At 51.5% G+C, this 21,316-nt stretch overlaps 1 protein-coding gene across 2 annotated transcripts in view; it reads left to right on the top strand.

The window, feature by feature from the left end:
• Nucleotides 1-21,316, top strand: part of EFR3B (EFR3 homolog B) — a 133,110-nt gene that overhangs the window by 51,955 nt on the left and 59,839 nt on the right. For both annotated transcript variants that reach the window (XM_084623863.1, XM_084623864.1), the window contains exon 4: nucleotides 10,743-10,893. In XM_084623863.1, coding sequence (XP_084479989.1) covers nucleotides 10,743-10,893 — 151 coding nt within the window. The remainder of the gene's footprint in view (nucleotides 1-10,742; nucleotides 10,894-21,316) is intronic.

Below are 21,316 nucleotides of genomic sequence, written 5' to 3'. Positions count from 1 at the left end.
GTCTGAATTATGTTTTAGGAAAACATACAGTCCTGATTTTAAAAAATGCCAGTGATGGAGAATCCCCCAGTTGTTGCAATGATTAATTACCCTCACTGTTAAAAATGTGCACCTTGTTTCTAGTCTGAAGCTTCAACTTCCAGCCAGTAGATCTTGTTATGCCTCTTAAAGAATCCTCTGTTATCAAATTTCTGTTCCCTATGTATGTACTTATAGACTTAACCGTCTCTTTGTTCAGCTAAATAGATAGACTCAAGGAGTTCAGTCCCTATAAGGCATTTTCTAATTCTTTAATCGTTCATGGGGCGCAAAGTCCGACTGTCTGTGTTGAGCCTGTTCCCTTGCCCATGCACCCCTGTGCAGATGGGGTTCCATCCGACCGTACCCCTGGATCCTGTGGCACATTCCTCATGAATGCTGCCAAACCACGCTGCCCCTTCGCCTGGGCGCTATATGTGTAAATGGTCATCAAAATCTCTGCTTCATAAAGCCATAGGGATGGCTTCTCCTCCTCCTGGCCCATTAGGTAACCATCCACCACTTTGCAAAGTGAGTGTATACAGCTGCCACCCGTGTCGGGAGGAGCGCAGGTCGTATTTTATGCACACTTTGCATTGGTAGCAATGAGGAGGTAGGATACATGGAAGAGGAGGAGACTTAAGCCCACAATTTGCTTTTCACAGAACCATTGCATTAGCAGGAGGGTTGTAAGTAAGATGCCGTTCTGGGCGCCACGCTTCAGGAAAGATGTGGACAAACTGGAGAGAGTCCAGATGAGAGCAACAAAAATGATAAAAGGTGCAGGAAAGCTGTGAGGGAAGATTTAAAAAATGGGGTTTGTTTCAACTGGAGAAGAGAAGACTGAGAGGGGATGTGAGGAGTCTTCAAGTGCATAAAAGGTTGTTCTAAAGAGAAGTGTGATAAATGGTTCTCCTTACCCTCTGAGGACAGGACAAGAAGCAATGGGCTTAAACTGCAGCAGGGGAGGTTTAGGTTGGACATTAGGAAAAATTTCCTGTCAGGGTGGTTAAGCACTGGAATAAATTGCCCAGGGAGGTTGTGGAATCTCAGTCATTGGAGGTTTATAAGAACACGTTAGGGGATGGTCGAGAGCAGGGGTCGGCAACCTTTCAGAAGTGGTGTGCCGAGTCTTCATTTATTCACTTTTAATTTAAGGTTTCACGAACCAGTCATACATTTTAACGTCTTTTAGCAGGTCTTTCTCTCTAAGTCTATATATTATATAACTAAGCTATTGTCAGGTGTAAAGTAAACAAGGTTTTCAAAATGTTTAAGAAGCTTCATTTAAAATTAAATTAAAATGCTGATCTTACGCCGCCGGCCCGCTCAGCCCGCTGCCAGCCTGGGGTTCTGTTCACCTAGGCCGGCAGCAGGCTGAGTGAGGCCTGCGGCCAGGACCCCGGCTGGCAAGGGGCCGGCAGTCAGAACCTCAGACCGGCAGTGGGTTGAGAGGGGCCGGCGGCCGGGACCCCAGACTGGCAGTGGGTTGAGAGGGGCCGGCGGCTGGGACCCCAGACTGGCAGTGGGTTGAGCGGCTCAGCCCGCTGCCACTCAGTCCACTGCTGGTCTGGGGTTCCGTCCGCTGGTTCCTGCCAGCCAGCGTCCCGGATGCTAGCCCCCTTCAGCCCGCTGCCGGTCTGGGGTCCTGGCCCTGCCCACATAGAGTGGGTACCTACCCTCTCCCTGGCTCTGGCCCATTCTCTTCCTCTCTCTCTCTCTGCACTGAGCTGAGGGTGGGAGTGCACTGAGCACAGGGCTGGGGGTGAAGGAGCAGGCTGGCGGTTGGGGTGTAAAGTCTGGCCAGGAGCTAGAATGAGGGAGGGGGCTCAGGGTTGTGGCAGGAGGTTGGGGTGTGGAGTGCTTACCTGGGCAGCTCCCATTTGGTGTGAGGGTGTAGGTGGGAATGTGGAGGGTGGGTGCAGGAGCTCCCATTTGGTGCCCAGGGTGGGGGTGGGAATGTAGGGGGTGCAAAAGTCAGGGCACAGGGTGTCGGGGGGCTGGGTATGTGTGGGGGTGCAGGAGTCAGGGCAGGGGGCTGAGGGTGTGTGAGGAGGGTGCAGGAGTCAGGGCTGAGGTCGTGGGGGATGCAGGGATCAGGGCAGAGGGCTGGGGGTGTGTGAGGAGGGTGCAGGGGTCAGGGCAGAGGGCTGAAGGGGTGTGTGAGGGCGTGCAGGGGTCAAGCTGAGGGGGTGTGTGAGGAGGTGCAGGGGTCAGGGCTGAGGGTGTGTGAGGAGGGTGCAGGAGTCAGGGCTGGGGTTGTGGGGGATTCAGGGATCAGGGCAGAGGGTATGTGAGGGGGGTGCAGGAGTCAGGGCATGGGGTGTGTGAGGAGGGTGCAGGGGTCAGGGCTGAAGGCGGTTCAGGGGTCAGGGCAGAGGGCTTGGGGTGTGGGCTGGGGTCGTGGGGGTGAGCCCAGCCCCTTGCCCTGAGCGGCTCACGGCAGGGGGCTGGAGGGGATATTCCCTGATTCCACCCCCTTCCCCACGGCCCTGTCCCCACCTCTTCGCCGCCTCCTCCCTGGAGCAGCAAGTGTGCTGTGGGTCCCCTTCTCCCCCTCTCTCGCAAGGGCCATCAGCTGATGAGTGGCAGGGAGGGAGAGGAGGGGGGGAGGAACCCAGCACGCTGGGGCAAGAGGCAGGGGAGTGGGGAGCTGCCCTGCAGCAGTAGCCGGCAGGACCAAGCTTCTTCACCCTGCCCCCGCGGGGTGTGTGTGTGTGTGTGTGGAGAAGAGCGGGCTGGGGCGGGCAGGATTTTTAATGGCACGCTGCTGCCAGGGCAGCTGGGACCCCGGCAGGCAGCAGCATACCATTAAAAATCGGCTTGCGTGCCATCGGTTGCCGATTCCTGGTCTAGATAATACATGGTCCTGCCTCAGTGCAGGGGACTGGACTAGATGGCGTACTGAGGTCCTTTCCAGTCCTACATTTCTGTGGTTCTAGGATTGTAAGATTCCACCCCTAGGTACCAATTATTACCTTGCTCTAAGGCTCAGATTAACATCTTTCTGGGGCAATATAGAATGGGACCTATTGAAGGAAGAGAAACTATTTCATTTGTTCCCTTGACGTTGCAATTTTTTGGCTCAGCCAGTTGACTGGATTCTATATTCTTTCTCCATTTTTCTCCATCTGTCTTTTATGCAGTGCCATGTCTGGGACTTGCATTGTTTACAAACCTATTCCGTTGGTAGCAGAGCAGTTGCTAAGACTAGACAGCTGCTCTGATTAGAGATGCCAAGTGCTGGAAGAGTGCAGAAGGGATCACTCTTTGAAATAAGGGAGAGATTCATTCTCTTTGCCTCAGGAACAAACCCAAGACTGACAAATGTATCTTAACGCCACAGTGCAGTGGGAAGTTCAGTTTGGCTTTCGTCCTCTGGGAAGAGGGGGCAGAGAGGTGCTCCTAAGAAGTGAAAAAGTTGAAAAACCCTCAGTCTGCTATGAATCAGACATCATGACTGACAAGACACCCCAAAGCTTTGCCTGCTGTTATATACATAAGTGGCTGCTAACGGGGCTCTGCATGCTACCCAGAAGAACGACATGAAGAGAGTCTGACATCTGATGCGAGACTTTCTGGGCACTGTTTTTCCTTCCCCCTCTCCCCCCACACCCTCCCAGTGGTACAGGCATGGAATTGACTTAGTGCATCAGTTCATTCCCTGCAGAAGGGCAGATCTCAAGTCTTTCTCTAATCCCTGAAGTCAAGCTCAGGTCATCACCAGTTGGAATTGATGTGCTTCTTCAGACCAGCATCGTGCTGTGACCTAAACTCAAAAGCAATGAATTGTCGGTCCAGAATAAACAGCCACGGGAGAGCTGCAGAATTTAATTTGTGTTTGCTGATCTCCCGCCTTGTAAAATGAAGTTATAGTCCTTTTAAAAAAAAAAGAAAAAAAAATTACAGAATCCTTCTGCAATGGTTGTTCATGCTAGTAGCCCCGCGGGGTGACCTCTGTGATCTGATTTGCTTGCACTTGTATTTTCCTTAATAATTCTCTAGAAATTGCTTGTTTTTTGAACTCTCCTGCAATTGAACCCAGCAGTTACTGGCAGGCAGCAGGTGTCAATCACACCCCAGGACTTCCCAAGTCCCATTTGGCCCTCTGGGCCACCGCTGTGTTCAGTTGTCCCCAAAACAGACTTTCAAATACTGTAACATATGGTTCAGGACACCATTTTTAAAATACACACAGTTGGGCTCGGTATCACTGTGTTCCACACCAGCGTGAATAGGAGTGTTTTTTCAATGGAGCTACACTGGTCTAATACTGGGGTAAGTGAGAGTGGAATCAGGCCTGGTACCAACTTGTCAAACACACACCTTCCTTATGTGAAAAGAAAAGGAGGACTTGTGGCACCTTAGAGACTAACCAATTTATTTGAGCATTTCCAGCACAAATCCAGGGTTTAAACACCAACGTCGGGGGGGGGGGGGGAGTAGGAAAAAACAAGGGGAAATAGGTTACCTTGCATAATGACTTAGCCACTCCCAGTCTCTATTCAAGCCTAAGTTAATTGTATCCAATTTGCAAATGAATTCCAATTCAACAGTTTCTCACTGGAGTCTGGATTTGAAGTTTTTTTGTTTTAATATTGCGACCTTTAGGTCTGAGATCGAGTGACCAGAGAGATTGAAGTGTTCTCCGACTGGTTTATGAATGTTATAATTCTTGACATCTGATTTGTGCCCCCCCCCCCCCCGACGTTCGTATTTAAACCCTGGATTTGTGCTGGAAATGGCCCACCTTGATTATCATACACATTGTAAGGAGAGTGGTCACTTTAGATAAGCTATTACCAGCAGGAGAGTGGGGTGGGAGGAGGTATTTTTTCATGTTTTGTGTGTATATAAAAAGATCTTCTACACTTTCCACGATATGCATCCGATGAAGTGAGCTGTAGCTCACGAAAGCTTATGCTCAAATAAATTGGTTAGTCTCTAAGGTGCCACAAGTCCTCCTTTTCTTTTTGCGAATACAGACTAACACGGCTGCTACTCTGAAACCTTCCTTATGTGCTGTTACCAGGACCCCATGTGCTCCCTGATTTCGTGGCCTTGGCATCAGCACCAGAATCCACCCTTTGAGGCAACTGCATGAACTAAGCCTGGCACCCTTTGGGGAGTGCAGGACAGCAGAGGGGTGTCTGTCTCTGGGGGGTAGCTGGCTATCTACTGCCGTTTTCTCTTCCCCTGCAGGTACATGTCTGTAGCAAGGTAGCTGGCTTTGCACGTTGTATACAGTGCATCTTTCATTCACACCCCGTCCACCTTTTTGGGGGGGCTTCTGCTGGTGTCTTATTAGCACAAAGGCTAAGTGCAGCTAAATGTCTCTGCTTGCAGACAGACCCGTTGTAGTTGGCTCAGATCTCTGCTGTTGCGGCGCTCCATTGATCAGCAGTTCTGCGCTTGGCACCAGTGTGCAGACGGATTTTTACCGCTGTATAAATCTTTAGTATTTCTGAAGGTGGAAGGTTAAAGTCTATTGAACAGTAACTCATTTATTCTGGCTGTGGGGGGCTCTCCGTCTCTCTCCTCCGTGTGTTTGGGCGTTCATACTCAAGGCTGTGCGGTACACTTCCTAGTTTCCTTTTACAAAGGGATTTGGTGCATTGACATATTTAGCAGCTGATCGCCTGTTCGCTCTGTCCGTTGTTTCTGAGGGTGTATTTTTTTCATCTGCATCATCTTAACATTCAGGCAAGGCGGCGACCCATGCAAATAGAGCCTCCATCTGCAGATTATTTTCTGCTCGTACTAGAAATCTTTGCTTGGAGATTCTCTTCCTCTGTTGCTCGTCGTTTTCCCCCTTACAGAGCGATATGGTCATTGTTGCATGTGACCAAGGCTACCAAATCTAGGATCTTTAAGGAGTCAGGACATGAAATGTACATTAGCTGTATTCTTGTATCCATGGTTGTCTTGGCTGCTTACTGGACCTCTATGTGACACGGCCTATCCAGGTGGGACTCACTCGGCCATCCTATGTCTTCCTTTCTTGTGACCTCTTTCTAACTCCGAGTGAATTGGAATGGAGTGGTTTTTGTTTTTCACCCTCATCTCCTCTCTGAAAGCCAAGGCTAATCTCTGCTGAATGAAGAGAGCCTCTCTCTAGAATAATATGAATAGTGCTGGGTCATGCCCAGGGACACACTGAGATCGGGCCCTGTGCTAGGCTCTGTACGGACCCAGAGTAGTACATAACCTTTGCCTCTGAAGCGCTTACGATCTAAATGGAGAGGCCAGACAAAGGGTAGGGGAAAGGGGTATGATAGATGAATGGCGTAATCAACGTGATGGTACCATGAGTTTTTTGGGAGGTGGGTGGTTGGAGTTAGGAGGGGATTAGGGAAGGGGGTGAGGGAAGGTAGGAAGGGGCAGGTGTGGAGTGATGCGGCGGTGAAGAGACTGTGAAGGAGGAGGTGGGAGCAAACAGCCAATCAGCCCCAGTCAAAACTGTAGTAAATCTCATCGTGTCCGTGGAGCTCCATCTCTGCTGCTTCTGCAGCTGCTCCCCGGCTTCCTTCTTGGCTGGCTCCTCCCAGCCCGGTTTCCTTTCCCTAACACCTCACGGCTTGGGGGAAGGGGTGCACTGCGGGCATCCCCCCTGCTCAGTCTGGATCTTGTGGTTAATGCTCCAGGACAAGAGCCAGGTGCTCCAGGAGCTGCTCTTGGATCTGCCACGTGCTTTCCATAACTCAGGAGGCTGAGTGAACTAATATTTGTAAAGTCGTTTGGGATACTGGGCCAGACGCCCGGCTGGCGTAAATCAGCGTAGCGCCGTTCAGAGCCGCACTGACATACAGCAGCTGATGATCTGGCCCAAGATCACATCCTGATAGGGGCAGAGCCGGGAATAGAGGCCACTGCACTTGTGAGGAGCCTGCTGGGTTCTTGTTTAAATGGGGCAGGCCTCATCTTTTACATGGGGAGGTGGCCCAGGGGGCTGCTGGTCCGAATGGAATGTGGCCCACCGGAGCCCGCAGCCTCTTCTGGCATCAGAGGTGAGGCCCAGGCTGCCGGGGAGGAAGCAGTGAGCTAGTGGGGTGAACCCATCAACAAACCCACACCTGTCTCGGTCCACTAATAGCTGGGGGAGTTCACCTTCCCTGGAGGCTTCATCACCCTCCGAAGGAGCTGCTGCTCCGGGATTGCCTGTATTCCTTCTGAGCTGGCTGGGCCCTTATGGGCCGAGGACAGCACTCACTCTGCCCTGTATGCCTGAGGGAGATCTAAGGCGTTAACGCTCTGCGGGCCAGGCCATTAGGCTGCTCACAGCCACACTAAGTGCATGGGCAGCACTGTCTGCAAGTCCCTGCGACCCTATTCTCTTTTCCTAGGGTATGAGTAACTCCTGTTCAAGCTTAGGGGAAGGGCTCCTGTCATGCTGCTAGAGAAGAGGAACAGTGGTCCAGTGATTAGGGCTGTAGCCTAGGGCTTTGGAGACCTGGGTTCAAGTCCCTGTGTTGCCAAAGACTCTTTGTATGACCTTGGGCAAGTCATTTAGTTGCTCTGTGTCTCAGCTTCTCCATCCGTACAATGGGGATAACACCCTTCCCTGCCTCATACGGGGGTTATGAGGATACTACAGTGATAGGAGCCATATAAGGACCATTGATAGAGATTGGGGCCCGCAGAGTCCAGCTTGGAGGTTGCACTGATCATTGCCAAGCGCAAACAGCTTGGGAGGGTGCTGACTTGACTCTGGGAGACAGAGGATTTTCAGTGTGTTATGATTTTAATCAAATCTGTGATGCAGCACCTGATGCCAAACATCTGTTAGCTGAAGCCAGAGGAGCAGGACCCTGTCCTGCAAAGAGCCAAATAATTCTCATTACGTGCTCCGGGGGGGCAGGCCATGTTCAAAAAAATATCCTGCCGGGCTGGGTCACATATGCGAAAAGCAAGAGCCCTGATACCAGCGTCTGAGAGATGGAACGGGGACGCTCACGGAGGCTGTAATAATGCCTCTCACTTACTGCAAAGCATGTTGCTGACATTAGCCAACTCATCCTCCCAACAGCCCCAGAGGGTGAGGGAAACTAAGACAGCGAGGTGATGGGACTTGCCCCAGGCGACACATGGGGGCTAGTGTCTGAGGCACGGTTGGAAATTACAAACTCTTGGCTCTGGGGCTTGCGCCCTCACCACTAGACTGTCTGCTGCCAGAGGTCTGGAACTAGATCTGCCTTTCCCACACGTGCCTTCCCCGTACATAAACCTTTTCAGTGGGCTGGCTGACTCTTTTGATCAGGTCATGGGATTTTAGTTGGTTTCACTGGGGTAACTCAGAAGTCCAACAGCTGTCTGGAAAGCCCAGTTTTGTTTGCCAGTCCCAGGTCCATCTGGTAAGACTTGAGTCTGTCTGTGAAATAGCCACTGAGGGTATTGGGACAGATCCATTGACTTCAATGGAGTTACGCTGATTTATACTAGCTGAGGACCTGATTCTCTGTTGCGAGTGCACTTTAATTTGGGGAAGGGCAATAAATACATTTCTGGGGCAGCTCACTCCTTCCACGACTGCAGGGTCCAAAGGCTGCTTGGCCTGTCTCTTTGTCATATAACTAGCCAACCAGAGAAGTAATCCAGAGCCATCTGCAGCCTGCATGCACAGACACCTCCAGAGCCGCATCAAAACAACCAGATTCAATTTGTCTTGGAAACCAAATGTGACACAGAACAAATTCTGAAACTGGAACCTAATCAGGCAGCCTGCACGGTGGTGTGTGTCCAATAAAGACTTATTCCCTGATGTTCGCAGTCTCTCCTTCCGTCTCTTTTCTCCTGTTCAAATATAGGAGCATTAGAAAAGAGATTTAATAAGTTACCTGAAAAGACCTGCAGTGACAACTCACTGCAAACAGTCCGGTGAGGTGCCCTTCTGCTTCTCCCTCCGGTGTTCGTCCTTGGAGCTGAGACGCACCTACCACGCTCATTGACATCAGCGAGTGGCGGGGGCCTGACCTTTGAGGGGATGCTGTCGGTGTAAGATGCCTGATGTGGAATTCACCCTCTCTTATGATCCATCAGAGCTGGGGGTGGTGACCGGCAGCGCCAGGGACACTTTTACCCAGGTATTTTCTGGAAAATCAGGGCTGCCTGGAGAGTTTTCTGGCTACACGTGGGGTGCAAGGGCAGCATTACAGATCTGATTTAGTTGAGTCTCTGCGCATACAATGCACTGACTAGGTTCATAGATTAAAGGCCAGGAGAGACCTTTGTGATCCCGGAGTCTGACCTCTTGTCTATAACACAGGGCAGAGATCTTCCCCACAATAATTCCTTTCGAACTAGAGCATATCTTAAAATAAATTAAATAAATAGATTAAAAAAAAATCCAGTCTTGATTTAAGAATCGCCAAGTGATAGTGAATCTCTGCAACCCTTGGTAAGCTGTTCTAATGGTTAATTACCCTCCCTGTTTTTAAAAAAAACCCACGCCTTATTTCCAGTCTGAATTTGTTTAGCTGCAACTTCCAGCCTTTGGATCACATTAGACCTTTGTCTGCTAGATTCCCTGCTCTAAAGACTGTGCAGTTGAAGATGGAGAAGACATGGGGCGAGTCATTTGTAGCATGACTAGTACCAGGTGATTGTTTCCTGCTGTTCTTCATCGGGAGGAGGCAAAGGGTCTTTTCGCCTCCAGCAAAGAGATCCGAGTCCAGCCGCCGGTGCTTGCAGATGTTCAGCTGGGGCAGGGCTCTGAGGCATCACTGTGGGTGGTGGGATGTCTGACTTCCCCCAAAGTGCTCTATTTTGCTATCGGGTTATGCTCCCTCTGCCCTGCCTCCTGTTGCGGGGCTCAGGATATTGTAAAAGACCAAAGAGCCTGTGTCCCCATGGACTCAGCTGTAAGAAGACAACCAAGCAGGAAGACTGAATCCGGAATCGGTTGAGTAGCTTTGGAAAACACTATTCAGAGCCTTGTTCTGTTGCTGCTTCCTGGAGCTCTCTGGGCCTTGTGGGGCTGTTATTCCTAGAGAAATGAACGTGTAAAGAGAATCATCGTATTGCTTTTCCGAGTAGCTCTTCCTGCAGCTTATTCCCCACCACAAGTCCTCTTAACCCTCAGTTTGCACCATTCCAGTTATTTCCCCAGCAGCCTCTTGCAGAGTAATGGGTGCTGGGAGCAGATTAACCCTTTCAGAAGCAAACGTGAGGTTTAATACAAATTGCCCATAATGCTATATTACTGCCTGGGCCAGATCCTCAGCTGGCGTAAATCAGCAGGGCTCCATTGACAGCTGAGGATTGGGCCCTGTGCTGTTGTAGCCTCCAGAGATCTTCATACGCAAACATTAATGACGACAAAGGGTCCCGTGGCGCCTTATAGACTAAGAGACATATTGGAGCGTAAGCTTTCGTGGGTGAATCCCCACTGCGTTTTCCTCCAATACGTCTGTTAGTCTATAAGGTGCCACAGGACTCTTTGCCACTTTTACAGATCCAGACTAACACGGCGACCCCTCTGATACTAAACATTAATGAATTAAACTGAGGATCTGATTCCTTCACGGTGTGTTGTGCAGTAAGCCTGCTTTACAGATGGGGAAACTGAGGCATGGAGGGGTGAAGTGACTGGCTCAGGATTGCACAGTGAGTCAGCAGCAGAGCTGGCAGTTGACCCAAGGGTTCCTGAGACCCAGTCCTCCTGCTCTAATCACTGGGCCTCCTTTCCTACAAGGTGAGTTACTTTTGCAATATGCCGTTTCCCTCAGGTACGTGTGCATTGCCATGGAAGCCTTGGACCAGCTGCTAATGGCCTGTCACTGCCAGAGCATCAACCTGTTCGTGGAGAGCTTCCTGAAGATGGTGGCGAAGCTGCTGGAGTCCGAGAAGCCCAACCTGCAGATCCTGGGTACAAATTCTGTAAGTAGCAGCCTTGGCAAGGCCGAGCCTTTCGTCGTATCTTCTCGTGCAGAATGGTTGTCTTCCTCCCCCTCCTCTGACCCCCCTCCTTTTATAGCGATCCTTTGCAGAGTAATGAGATCCTGGTTCGATTCTGCCTGTTCCAATACGCAGGGGCACAAGAGCATGTTCAAACACCAGCTTTTTCCCCCTGGAGAGCCAGGTTCAAGCCTTGCCCAGATCACAGTGCCGTGGATCGTGATCTCCTCCTTCTCTAGCCACATCTCTGAACCACCGTGTGTGTCAGAAAATCTCCGGTTGGGAGAGGCTCAGGCTCAGGGGGCTGCAGGCCAGGGTGAAAGGGCATGAATAGGAGCTGGGGCGGGGGCAGAGCTCGTGACGAGAATAGCCGGAGGGCTGTGGATCAGGATTGAGGGGCATCATCAGAGCTGTACGGGGGGAGCCCAGGACTGGGAAAACCGTGAAAGTCCCAGTGGCTTTCCCCACCCCATAAACCTAGTAGAGGGGAATAGCTCGTTCTGTGCTCTGGAGATCAGTAAGTGGAAGAGGGGCACAGGTGGGGGGTGGTGAATGGCGGGTCGGGGAAGAGTGTGTGTGCGTGTGAGAGAGAGAGAGAGAAGTCAGAGGTGAGAGGCAGAGAAAGAGACTGAGGGGTGTGGAGTGAGAGAGACAGGGAGGCAAAGAGCTGGAAGGATGGATCCAGTGAGGAGGTGGGAGAGGCTGATGGGATGAGAGTGGGAGAGACCCAATGGGGTGAATGGGTGTGGGGGAAGGGTAGGAGGAATAGGGGTATCAGGAGAGGATGAGATCGGGAATCAGTAGCAGAGAGGGGGAACGGAGACATGGGGAGGGAGCTGTTGAAAGCGGGAGGGGGATTGAGGGAAGTGGGTTGAATTTAGGGGATGGAATGAATGAAGATGGGACAAAGAGGGAGGGAAGGGGCTGTATTAAGCATTAAGCTTGTCCTGGGTCTGGAGGACACCAAGGGGCCAGTGCCCAAAGCTCATGGCCCTACTGAAATGGACCTTTATGGGGCGAGGATTGGGTTTGTCCCTGCTGTCGACCTGCCAGCAGCCCCAGGGGAAATGTGGAGCCTCTGTCATTTCTGTTGCATTCTCACCCTGCAAGTGGCGTCTGTGTGAGCGGGGTCGGCGCGCTGGCAGAGGGGGAGACGTGGGGTGAGAAAGACGGTGCCTACTGGTGTTGGCTTTCTGTGGCTGGGATTGTGCGGTGTCCAAAAGGTGAAGGGGCCTTAAAGGGATATGGTCACTTAGGGGAAAGTTTGCAAAACTGGCCACTCTTTTGGGATGCATCAGTTCTTAGGAGCTTCTCCTAAGCCAGCTAGGGCCCGATAATCAGAGGTGTAGGGCACCCGCAGCTGCCGTTGCCTTCACTCGGAGTTGCTGCAATATTGCCAGCCTAAGCATTCAAAAATCTGTAGTCAGGTCCACAGAAATCATGAGACGGAAGGAAAAAGCATTCTGTCTCCTTTCCTCTTTGAACTTTTAGGTCACATTCCGGGCACCTCTTCAAGTTGCTTTTTCTGAAACCCTACGAGCCAGAAACATATTAAAAAAAAATAAAATAAAAAGAATGAGTTTCATGAAATAACGAGACTCCGGGACTTGGGGCTTTTTGGGGGAAGAAAAAACAAATCTAACAAGTTTCATGATGCAGTCACAAGAGTTGGCAAGGCTGTTGATGGGTACCCAGTGCCTCTGGAAATCAGGCTCAAGGTGTCTGAAGTTGGCCACCCAAGAAATCCGTGACCATGTGTGGGCTCAGAAGTCAAATTTAGCTAAAAGCATGCTGAATACAGTGAAGTGAGACCAGTTAGTCTCCCTGGCTGATTCACATGCTGCTGATCTCACTTCACTGTATCCAGCATGGTCCAGTGGATAAGATGAGCAGGGGGTTGGACTAGATGACCTTCTGGGGTCCCTTCCAACCCTGATATTCTATGATTCTATGCTGGGCTAGGACGTCTGAGACCTGGCTTCTATTCCCAGCTCTGCTAAGGATTCCCTGTGGGACCCTGGCTGAGGCAATTCTCTGTGCCTCAGTTTCCCCAGTTTCTGTACAAGGGGGATAATACCATCCACTCTGGATCTGGAATAAGTTGCAGGGGACAGTGCTGCAGGGTGCGGCTTGACCTTGGTCCTCTTTCTTTGGACCCTGCTCTCCAAGCTTAGCAGAGTCCTTTGCCTGTGAAATCCCAGCTGAAAGGCTCTGCTGATGGCTGGTCTCTGTGACCAGAGGAGGGTCTTTCCCTTTGTGTTAAGCTGTGACAGTCCTAGACAAATCCCAGGCTGGGTTTTCATGCTCCGTGTAATGAGCTCTGGCACCCGAGACCCGCTGGGGGATTGTTTAGAGCTCCGTGCCTCTGGACAAAGGCTGAACCATGGAAGGGAGTTGTACAAAGGAGATTCTTAGCAGCAGCTTTATATCCAGAGAGAGCAATGTCAGCTGGAGCAAGTTTAGCCCAGCTGCTATGGCTCGCGCCTGGAGGGGCTGCCTCCCTGCATCTTGTAGCTACGGGAAGCTGGCAGGGTCACAGCTGCAGGAGCGAGCAGGACAGACACTGGCATAGCAAGCCCAGCTGCCAGGATCAAGACCCCTTTCCTTGGCTCAGTCTGTTCTGGTAACTAGCAGGCATGCCGGGGCACTACTTCTTCTCCCAGTCCTTAGCTAGTATTGCCCAGCGCTGAGTGCTGAGAATCAGGACTCCTGGGTTCTTTTCCTGTCTTTCCTCCTGATTTGCTGTGTGGCCTTGGGCAGTCACGTCACTGCTCCGTGCCTCAGTTACCCCCTCTGTAGAGCGGGGATCGTCTCGTTGCTCAGCCCTGCCAAGCTCTTTGAGATCCTCGGATGAATATTGAGCGCTCACCATGAACAATTCTGAACAGCAGGCAGACTCGGTACAAATCATGCTGGGTTCATGTGCAGTTTGTGAGCAGAGAAAGGGCTGAATTAGACAGCAACTGCATTTGCAAGAAATAATTTTGGTCAGCTCAAGTATGTAACATTACCCCCATTCTACAGATGGGAAAACCAAGGCACAGAGTGGTGAAATGACTTCCTCCAAACCACACAGAGCGGAGGTCCTGATTCACAATCCCCTGCTCTAACTACTACACGTGCTGTCTCCAGCTGGGTAACTGCTCGTACAATGGCTCTTCATACGTGCGTTTGGTGGGACAACTAGAACCGCTTATTGGTTGCTTCATTTCTCTGGAGCACTAGGTTTATGTGACAGTTAGTTAGGCTTTTGAAGACCCTGTGGACCTCTTGGAACCTGGCTTGATGGCTTCAGCATTGCTAGTTATAATCCTTTAGGCAGCGGAGACCCGTAGCTTTCTCTGGCTTAGCCATGTGGGTGGGTGACTGTTTACAGCTCTCCTGTTTGAACTCTTGTGGATGCATCTCAAAGTTCCTGGCTTGAGACTTGGCTGTGTAATAGACCATCCTCCTGCTGGATGGGAAACCCTGCTCTTGGGTTACGGCCAGCGGCTGCATCCCAGCTGGCAGGCAGGGCAGCTCTGTGTTGCAGAACAGAACGTTCCCAAGACCAGCGTGGGTTATAAATATCGCCACATAAAAACCGGAGGCACAGTCAAAAGCTTTCACACCCTGTTCTTCAATGATGTTAATTGCTCCAAATTGAAAGTGATGGGAAACTGCCATGGCGCATCCATCAGCAGAGCTATTAATCCACAGACATCAGAGAAGCAAGATCATTGATCGGTCGAGCTAAGTTAGCATAATGCTGCTGTTGGCAGGCTGGCACTGTCTCCTACTGTAATGACTCTGCCCTCAATAGCCACTGGATGGGAATCCTAGGATAGAATTATATTCTCCCAGTAATAAAGCGCATATCCGTTCAGGGAAAGGAGAATCTCCACTTGCTGTCTTAGGCCTATGACACACAGCTGAGCTGTTCTGGGTCCATCCAGTAGAGGGCAGTGATCTTTCTTCCCCACCCCCCAGTTCATTCTGATACACTGTAATACAGAGCACTCTATGAGCAGTCATTTCTTCACATCCCTGCCTCCCTACCTCTGTGGTGTCATTCTGCAGGTGGGAAAACTGAAACACCGAGAGGTTAAGTGTTTCTCCTTAGGCTGCAGAAGAAGTCCATGGCAGAGCTGGGATTAGAAGTTGGAAGCTCCTTGCTCCCCGTCCAGTGTTTAAAGCATTCAGCAACACTGCCTCCCTAAGTGAAAATTGGAACTCTGTCCAAACACCTCCTAACCTTTAGTGGCTCTGATAAACCAGAGCATGGATCCCAGGGCCCCATTGTGCCAGGGGCTGTACGGACACGCAGTAAAGAGATATTTCCTCCCCCAAAAGGTGGATGAGGCAAACTGCATGGGGCTTGGAGGCAGAGGTGAGGGGTCTGCCAAGTGTGTTCGTTGGACCTGTGGGAGTCTCAGCTCGCCACCTGCCCGGGTGTTGCGCAGGCCATGGGAGAGCCATGGAGGCAGAAAGGAAGTGAGAGACGACAGACCTGTATTTCGGTTTGTGGCAGCAGCAGCCACCTCCCCTCTTGGGCCGCCTGGAGCGTAGTGATTTTAATGGGAGTTGCTTTTTCACGCTTTTTCAAACGTTCAGCTTGCCGAAGGATTGGAGGTGACAGTCGTCAGCTGCTGGGCTCCAGACATTTCATCCCAGTGCTCGCGCTGTGCCGATCAAACCCTCCTCCGTGCTCACTCGAGCCAACAGGGAGCTGTGAGTGAGTGGGAGGATCAGACCCAAAAGAAAACACTGGGTCTGTCTCAGTCCGGTTCCCCTCCCAGATGCAATGGGGACCGAGCAGCCTAGGATGGAGGGGTAGCAAGTGGGACCCTGCCATGAGCCACTTTGTGGAAAGGAGCGGGGTTTATCAGCAGCTGATCTTTTAAATGAGACGGATGGCCCCCGTAGGCGGGAGGCTGATTGTACCTGGGAAGCATGGAATCACTACTGGAACATGGCCTTCGCAGCCCCGTTCCCTTCAGTTGATTTAATGATGGATTTCGAGGGTGCCCGTGGTCGGTAATCAATTTGGGAGAGTAAAGGGGAGCCATAGAGTCCGGTGAACATGAGGAATATCCATCCAAAGGCACAATGAAAAACACTGGGCTCAAGGGAAATTCACTGCTGCTGAGCAGGGCTGGATTGTCATGCCTGCCAACCGGAGGGTCAGAGGCTGCTCTTGGTTACTCCGGTTACAGGCTCAGATGCTGCTCTCAGCTACTGTAGTGTTAATCTGAATCCCTCCGTTAATGTTAATCTCAATCCCTGTGCCAGCAGGCCAGCTGCCTCCCTCAATCCCTTCCTGGCCTGGGGTTGCTCTGCAGCAGGCCAGCCTCAGTTTCCCCCTCTTCAGGGCACTTAGCCACGAGAGACTGTGTGGAGTTTGTAACGCCAGCCCTGCCTGGGAACGGGTGAATAACAGAAAGAAATAATTTGAGACCAGGTCAGGGAGGTAATATCTTTCATTGGACCAACTTCTCCAGGTCCAAATAAAGTCCACCAGCCAAGCATCAAACTTCACAGTCAGCCATGGGGCCTCCTACCATATCTCTTCTTGGGTCTCAGTCTGCTCTTCGTGAAGCTGTTGCGCCCAGCTGGTGTTTAGCCCTCTGCCTCTGGCCTCCCTTTCTCCAGGTTAGGGTCTCCTGCAGGAGCTTCCTGCTCACAACTGGTCTCCTTTACTACAGTTTCCTCCTCCTGTTCCCCTCTGGCTCATTATGGGGAGCTCTGGCCCTCCATCAGAGAGGCTGCCTATGAGGCACAGGTGGGCTGGATCAGTTCCCTCTTACAGGGTGGACCTGGCCCTTTGACACCCTCCATGGATTTCAGAGGAGTTGCTGGCACAGCTGAGATCAGAAATTGGACCCGGAGTCTTCTGTGTCTATACAGATCAGGTTCAGCATGTAGATCAGCTACAAACATCTCCCCTGACGCAGCCCCGGGCCAGTGTGAGAAATGCGGGGCGGGGAGAGGATCATGAAAGCTGTCCCCGCCCGTTCATTCCTTGCCCGTTATTGCTCCAGCAGCGCAGACCGTCTGCAATAGCAATCCAGATCGTGAAGCAGGACAGTCTTGAGGAAGAATTGCCTTGTGGTTAGAGCAGAGGACTGAGGCTCACATGCTGGGGTTCTGTCATTGACCCTGGCTTGGAGTGCATGTATGGTGCGTATGTATCGAAATGTCTTAGGAATAACAATGGGCGCTGAGGATTTGGCTACTGCCTGGTTTGTGGTATTTCCCTGTGGTTTTTTTCAGTGGTCAGTTGCATTGCTGGCAATGAACTCTTAATAAATTTATTCCAGCTACGTTCTGGTCTGACTTGAGGGGACCCTCTGCCTGCCATGTGGTGTTCTGCACTCCATAATTCAGAGGAACGCTCAGGACAATTTCTGCAGAGAACCTGCTGTGTGCTTGTGTTGGGAAATGGGTAGCGGTAATGAGATGCTTCCTCCTCTCTCTGCTAAGGAGAAACTGTTTCAGGTGCAGGCTTAATTAAAGGGTATTGTTGCAAACAGTCCCTACTGTAATGGAGCTAATGATGGAGACGTGAGGATGCTGTTTATAGACAGCCAGGCTGAGTCACACCTGTGAAATCTTGTCTTCGAAATGTCTTCCCTTCACTGAGTCACGCGTTGCTAATCCCCAAGACTGATCATTCTCACACGCCCCCAGTGGGGGGGCTCGTTCCACAGCTCTCTCGGATGTGCCCATCTCAAGGCATTTAGCAGAGATGTGTGCAAATCCTGTTATTGCTGTATCCCTGAAGGCCTCCATTCACCCATGCAGATTCTGCACCCTTGGGGAGTCTCTGTAGTGCAGAAATCCGGCTCAGACACATGTAGAAGCCCCAAACCCTCTCTCATCCACGCACACGTGCCTGCATTCCCCTTAGCACGTGGGCTTGCTGGACGGGGCATAGGTGCCAACCCGTGTCCCAGCCTGCCCACTTTGCAGTGAGGACATAAAGCTTGTGTTCTGATAGTCCACCAGTGCTATCCCACAATTCCCAGGGCCTGCTTGTTCCATCCCTTCTAGATCCCAACTTCCTACTTGCCTCCTATGCGTCGGAAGCAACTTGCTGGTTGAAGTGCAGCTGTTTGGTGTTTAACCCCACACGGACGGCTCAGCTTTGCACTCTGACTCTCATGTAACTCTGCATAAGCAGGTCCCCTCTGAGGACTCGGAGGTCCTAGGGTTCAGCAGAGATATGTGTGGGTCCTGTTATTAATTTTGCTGCGTTTCTCTACTGAAATCGGCGATGGTGCTCGGTGCTGTATGTAAAGGCTTGAGCCTCCAGGAGCTTACGGTGCCGTTCAGATGCATGCATGAGACTTCCAATAGCTGTCGCGTGTCAGGGGTGTTCGCCTGAGTTTGGGGCGAATGTTTATTTAAAAAACCGTATTTGAAGTTAGTTCCTTGAATTTTTAATAATTTAACTCATAAAAAATTTCCAGTGTCTGTCAAAGCTGATGCTTTGGTCTTTAGGTATCTGTCTCTGGCTTCTCCTGCTTTGGAAGACTTTGAAGTATGCGTGACTGGCGACAGCCCCACTCTGAGCCCAGAGACGCTGCTGGGTGTTTTCAGATATGCTTCAGTCTATGTACAGCAGAGAGAGAGCCTCATTACAAACCACAGGTCCCTCTGCACTCTCAATGGTTGGTTTGAGCCTGGGTCGCCAATACAGTTAATCAGGGACTGCTAATGGCTGGTGGAGCCTTTCATCTACAGGTCACTCGCTCCAGTCCATCTCGGGGCAGGCAAAGCACAAAGCGATTCCGGTCTGATGGCTGTCTACTGGAGTGAAATGTGTGGTTGGTCTGAGTCTAGGTCCCTATGGACAGATGTTGCCATCCCAATTTATTACGTGTATTAAGGTAGCATCCAGAAGCCCCCCATCCGATCCGGGTCCCATTGTGCTAGGCGCTGGCTAGACAGACAGAGGGAGACAGTCCCTGCTTTCAGACAGCTCAGTCTGCAGTTGGCACCATGTTGCAGCCCTGGTTGGCAGGCAGAGCAGAGGGGCCACAGATCGAGTGGGCCCTGGGGAATGTTCTCCTTTCTCAGCCCCAGGAAGAGGCCCCTGCAGGCCAGGAAGGAGGCAGATTGGCAGGAGATGGGCAGCAAGCAAGAAGCTCCGCTGCCTGTCTGTTGTGCTCTGGAGCTTTTCAATGGGGCATCTTTTGGGAGCACTTAATGTCCCCCTACTCTAAAACAAACCTTCTCCCCAAAAAGGAGAGGCTGCAGCCAACGCTGCCGGTGCCAGCCGGCATTGAAGGCCTGGGAGCTTTAGGATTCTAGGGTGACAATCAAGGGAAACTAATTAAAATCGGTGTCTTCCGTTGGGATAACTAGCTCCTTCGCTGGCGGGGGAATGGGCAGGAGCATCCTTCCCAGTTCTCTCACCCCGGGGTCCAAGTCTCGTCCCATATCAGCACATGGATGTGTAGTAAGCTAAGCGGGCGGCTGCCTTCTTCTGCAGCCAGTGGTATAAGGTTCGTTATATAACACTGCTGCTTTTCCTGGTAAATAATGGAGGCATTTATAGGTTGAAAGAGGGTCCCTTTTTTCTGGGAACCGTTCCCAACGCGGCTGAGCCAGCTTGTTGGATTGCACAAAGCCAGTCTTTCATTTCCTCTTTGGATCTGACATTTTATTAAGAGAGCAAAAATCATGCGCCTAGAGGCGAATCAGTCCCTTCTGCCCGTGCAATGATCTGAACACCGAAGATAGAGGCTGAGCAAAATGTGCAGATGATACAAAACTACTCAAGAAAGTTTAAGTCACAGGCAGACTGTGAAGAGCTACAAAAGGATCTCTCAAAACTGGGTGACTGGGTAACAAAATGGCAGATGACATTCAGTGTTGATAAATGCAAAGTAATGCACATTGGAAAGCATAATCCCAACTAGACATATAAAATGATGGGGTCTAAATTGGCTGTTACCACTCAAGAAAGAGATCTTGGAGTCATTGTGGACAGTTCTCTGAAAACATCCACTCCATATGCAGTGGCTGTCCAAAAAGCGAACGGAATGCTGGGAATCATGAGGAAAGGGACAGATAACAAGACCGAGAATATTGTATTGCCACTATATAAATCCGTGGTGTGTGCAGATGTGGTCGCCTCATCTCAAAAAAGATGTATTGGAGTTGGAAAAGGTTCAGAAAAGGGCCACGCAAATGAGGAGGGGGATGGAATAGCTTCCATCTGAGGAGAGATTAATAACACTGGGACTTTTCAGCTTGGAAAAGGGGGATATGATAGAGGCCTATAAAATCAGGACTGGTGTGGAGAAAGTAAATAAGGAAGTGTTAATTACTCCTTCTCATAACACAAGAACTAGGGATCACCAAATGAAATTAATAGGCAGCAGGTTTAAAACAAACAAAATGAACTTTATCTAACTCTTTTTGGAACCCTGTTATACTTTTTCCACACAACACACAGTTAACCTGTGGAACTCCTTGCCAGAGGATGTTGTGAAGGCCAAGACCAGGGGTCTCAAACACGCGGCCTGCCAGCTCCCCACGGGCCCCCCACAGCATTTACCTAGAGTGGCTCCAGCCAGGCATGCACCGGGGGCATGGCAGGCTGCCTGCCCTGCCCCTGCGCCGCTCTGGGAAGCGGGAACCTGGAGGGGGCCCAGGGGTCTGTGTGTTGTCCTGGCTGCTCCTCCAGGTACCTCCCCTGAAGCTCCCATTGGCCGCAGTTCCTCGTTCCTGGCCAATGGGAGCTGCGGGGGCCGGTGCCTGGAGGCACGGCCAGGGCAACACACAGACCCCTGGGCCCTCTTCCCCCCCCCGCAGGTTCCGGCCGCTTCCCAGAGCGGTGCGGGGACACAGCAGGCACGGAGCCTGCCCTGCCCCCGGTGCGTGCCGGGCCAGAGCCTGCCCCCTGAACTCCTCCTGCAGCCGAACCCCCTCCTGTACTCCGCACCCCTGCCGCACCCCTCCTGAGCCCCCTGCCATACCCTGCACCCGAGCCTCCTGCTGCACCCCAACCCCTCCTGGGAATGGGAACAGGGAAGGGGTGGGAAGAGGCAGGGCAGGGACGGGGTCTCATGGAAGGGATGGAGCGGGGGCGGGGCTGGGGAAGTGGGGGGTGGGTGGGTGCCAGTGATGCGGCCCTCGGGCCAATTTATTAATCCTCATGTGGCCCTCGTGGTCATCTGAGTTTGAGATCCCTGGCCAAGACTATAACAGTGTTCAAAAAAGAACTAGATAAGTTCATGGAGGATAGGTCCATCCATGGCTACTAGCCAGGATGGGCAGGGATGGTGGCCCTACCCTCTGTTCACCAGAAGCTGGGTGACGGGATGGATCATTGGGATGGATTACCTGTTCTGTTCATTCCCTCTGGGGCACCTGGCATTGGCCACTGTCGGAAGACCAGATACTGGGCTAGATG

The sequence above is a fragment of the Lepidochelys olivacea genome, assembly GCF_965140295.1.
Source record: "Lepidochelys olivacea isolate rLepOli2 genome assembly, chromosome: 3".
Classification (NCBI taxonomy): domain Eukaryota; kingdom Metazoa; phylum Chordata; order Testudines; family Cheloniidae; genus Lepidochelys; species Lepidochelys olivacea.
Note: the sequence above shows the minus strand (reverse complement) of the source record. Positions and strands in the feature narration are given on the sequence as shown.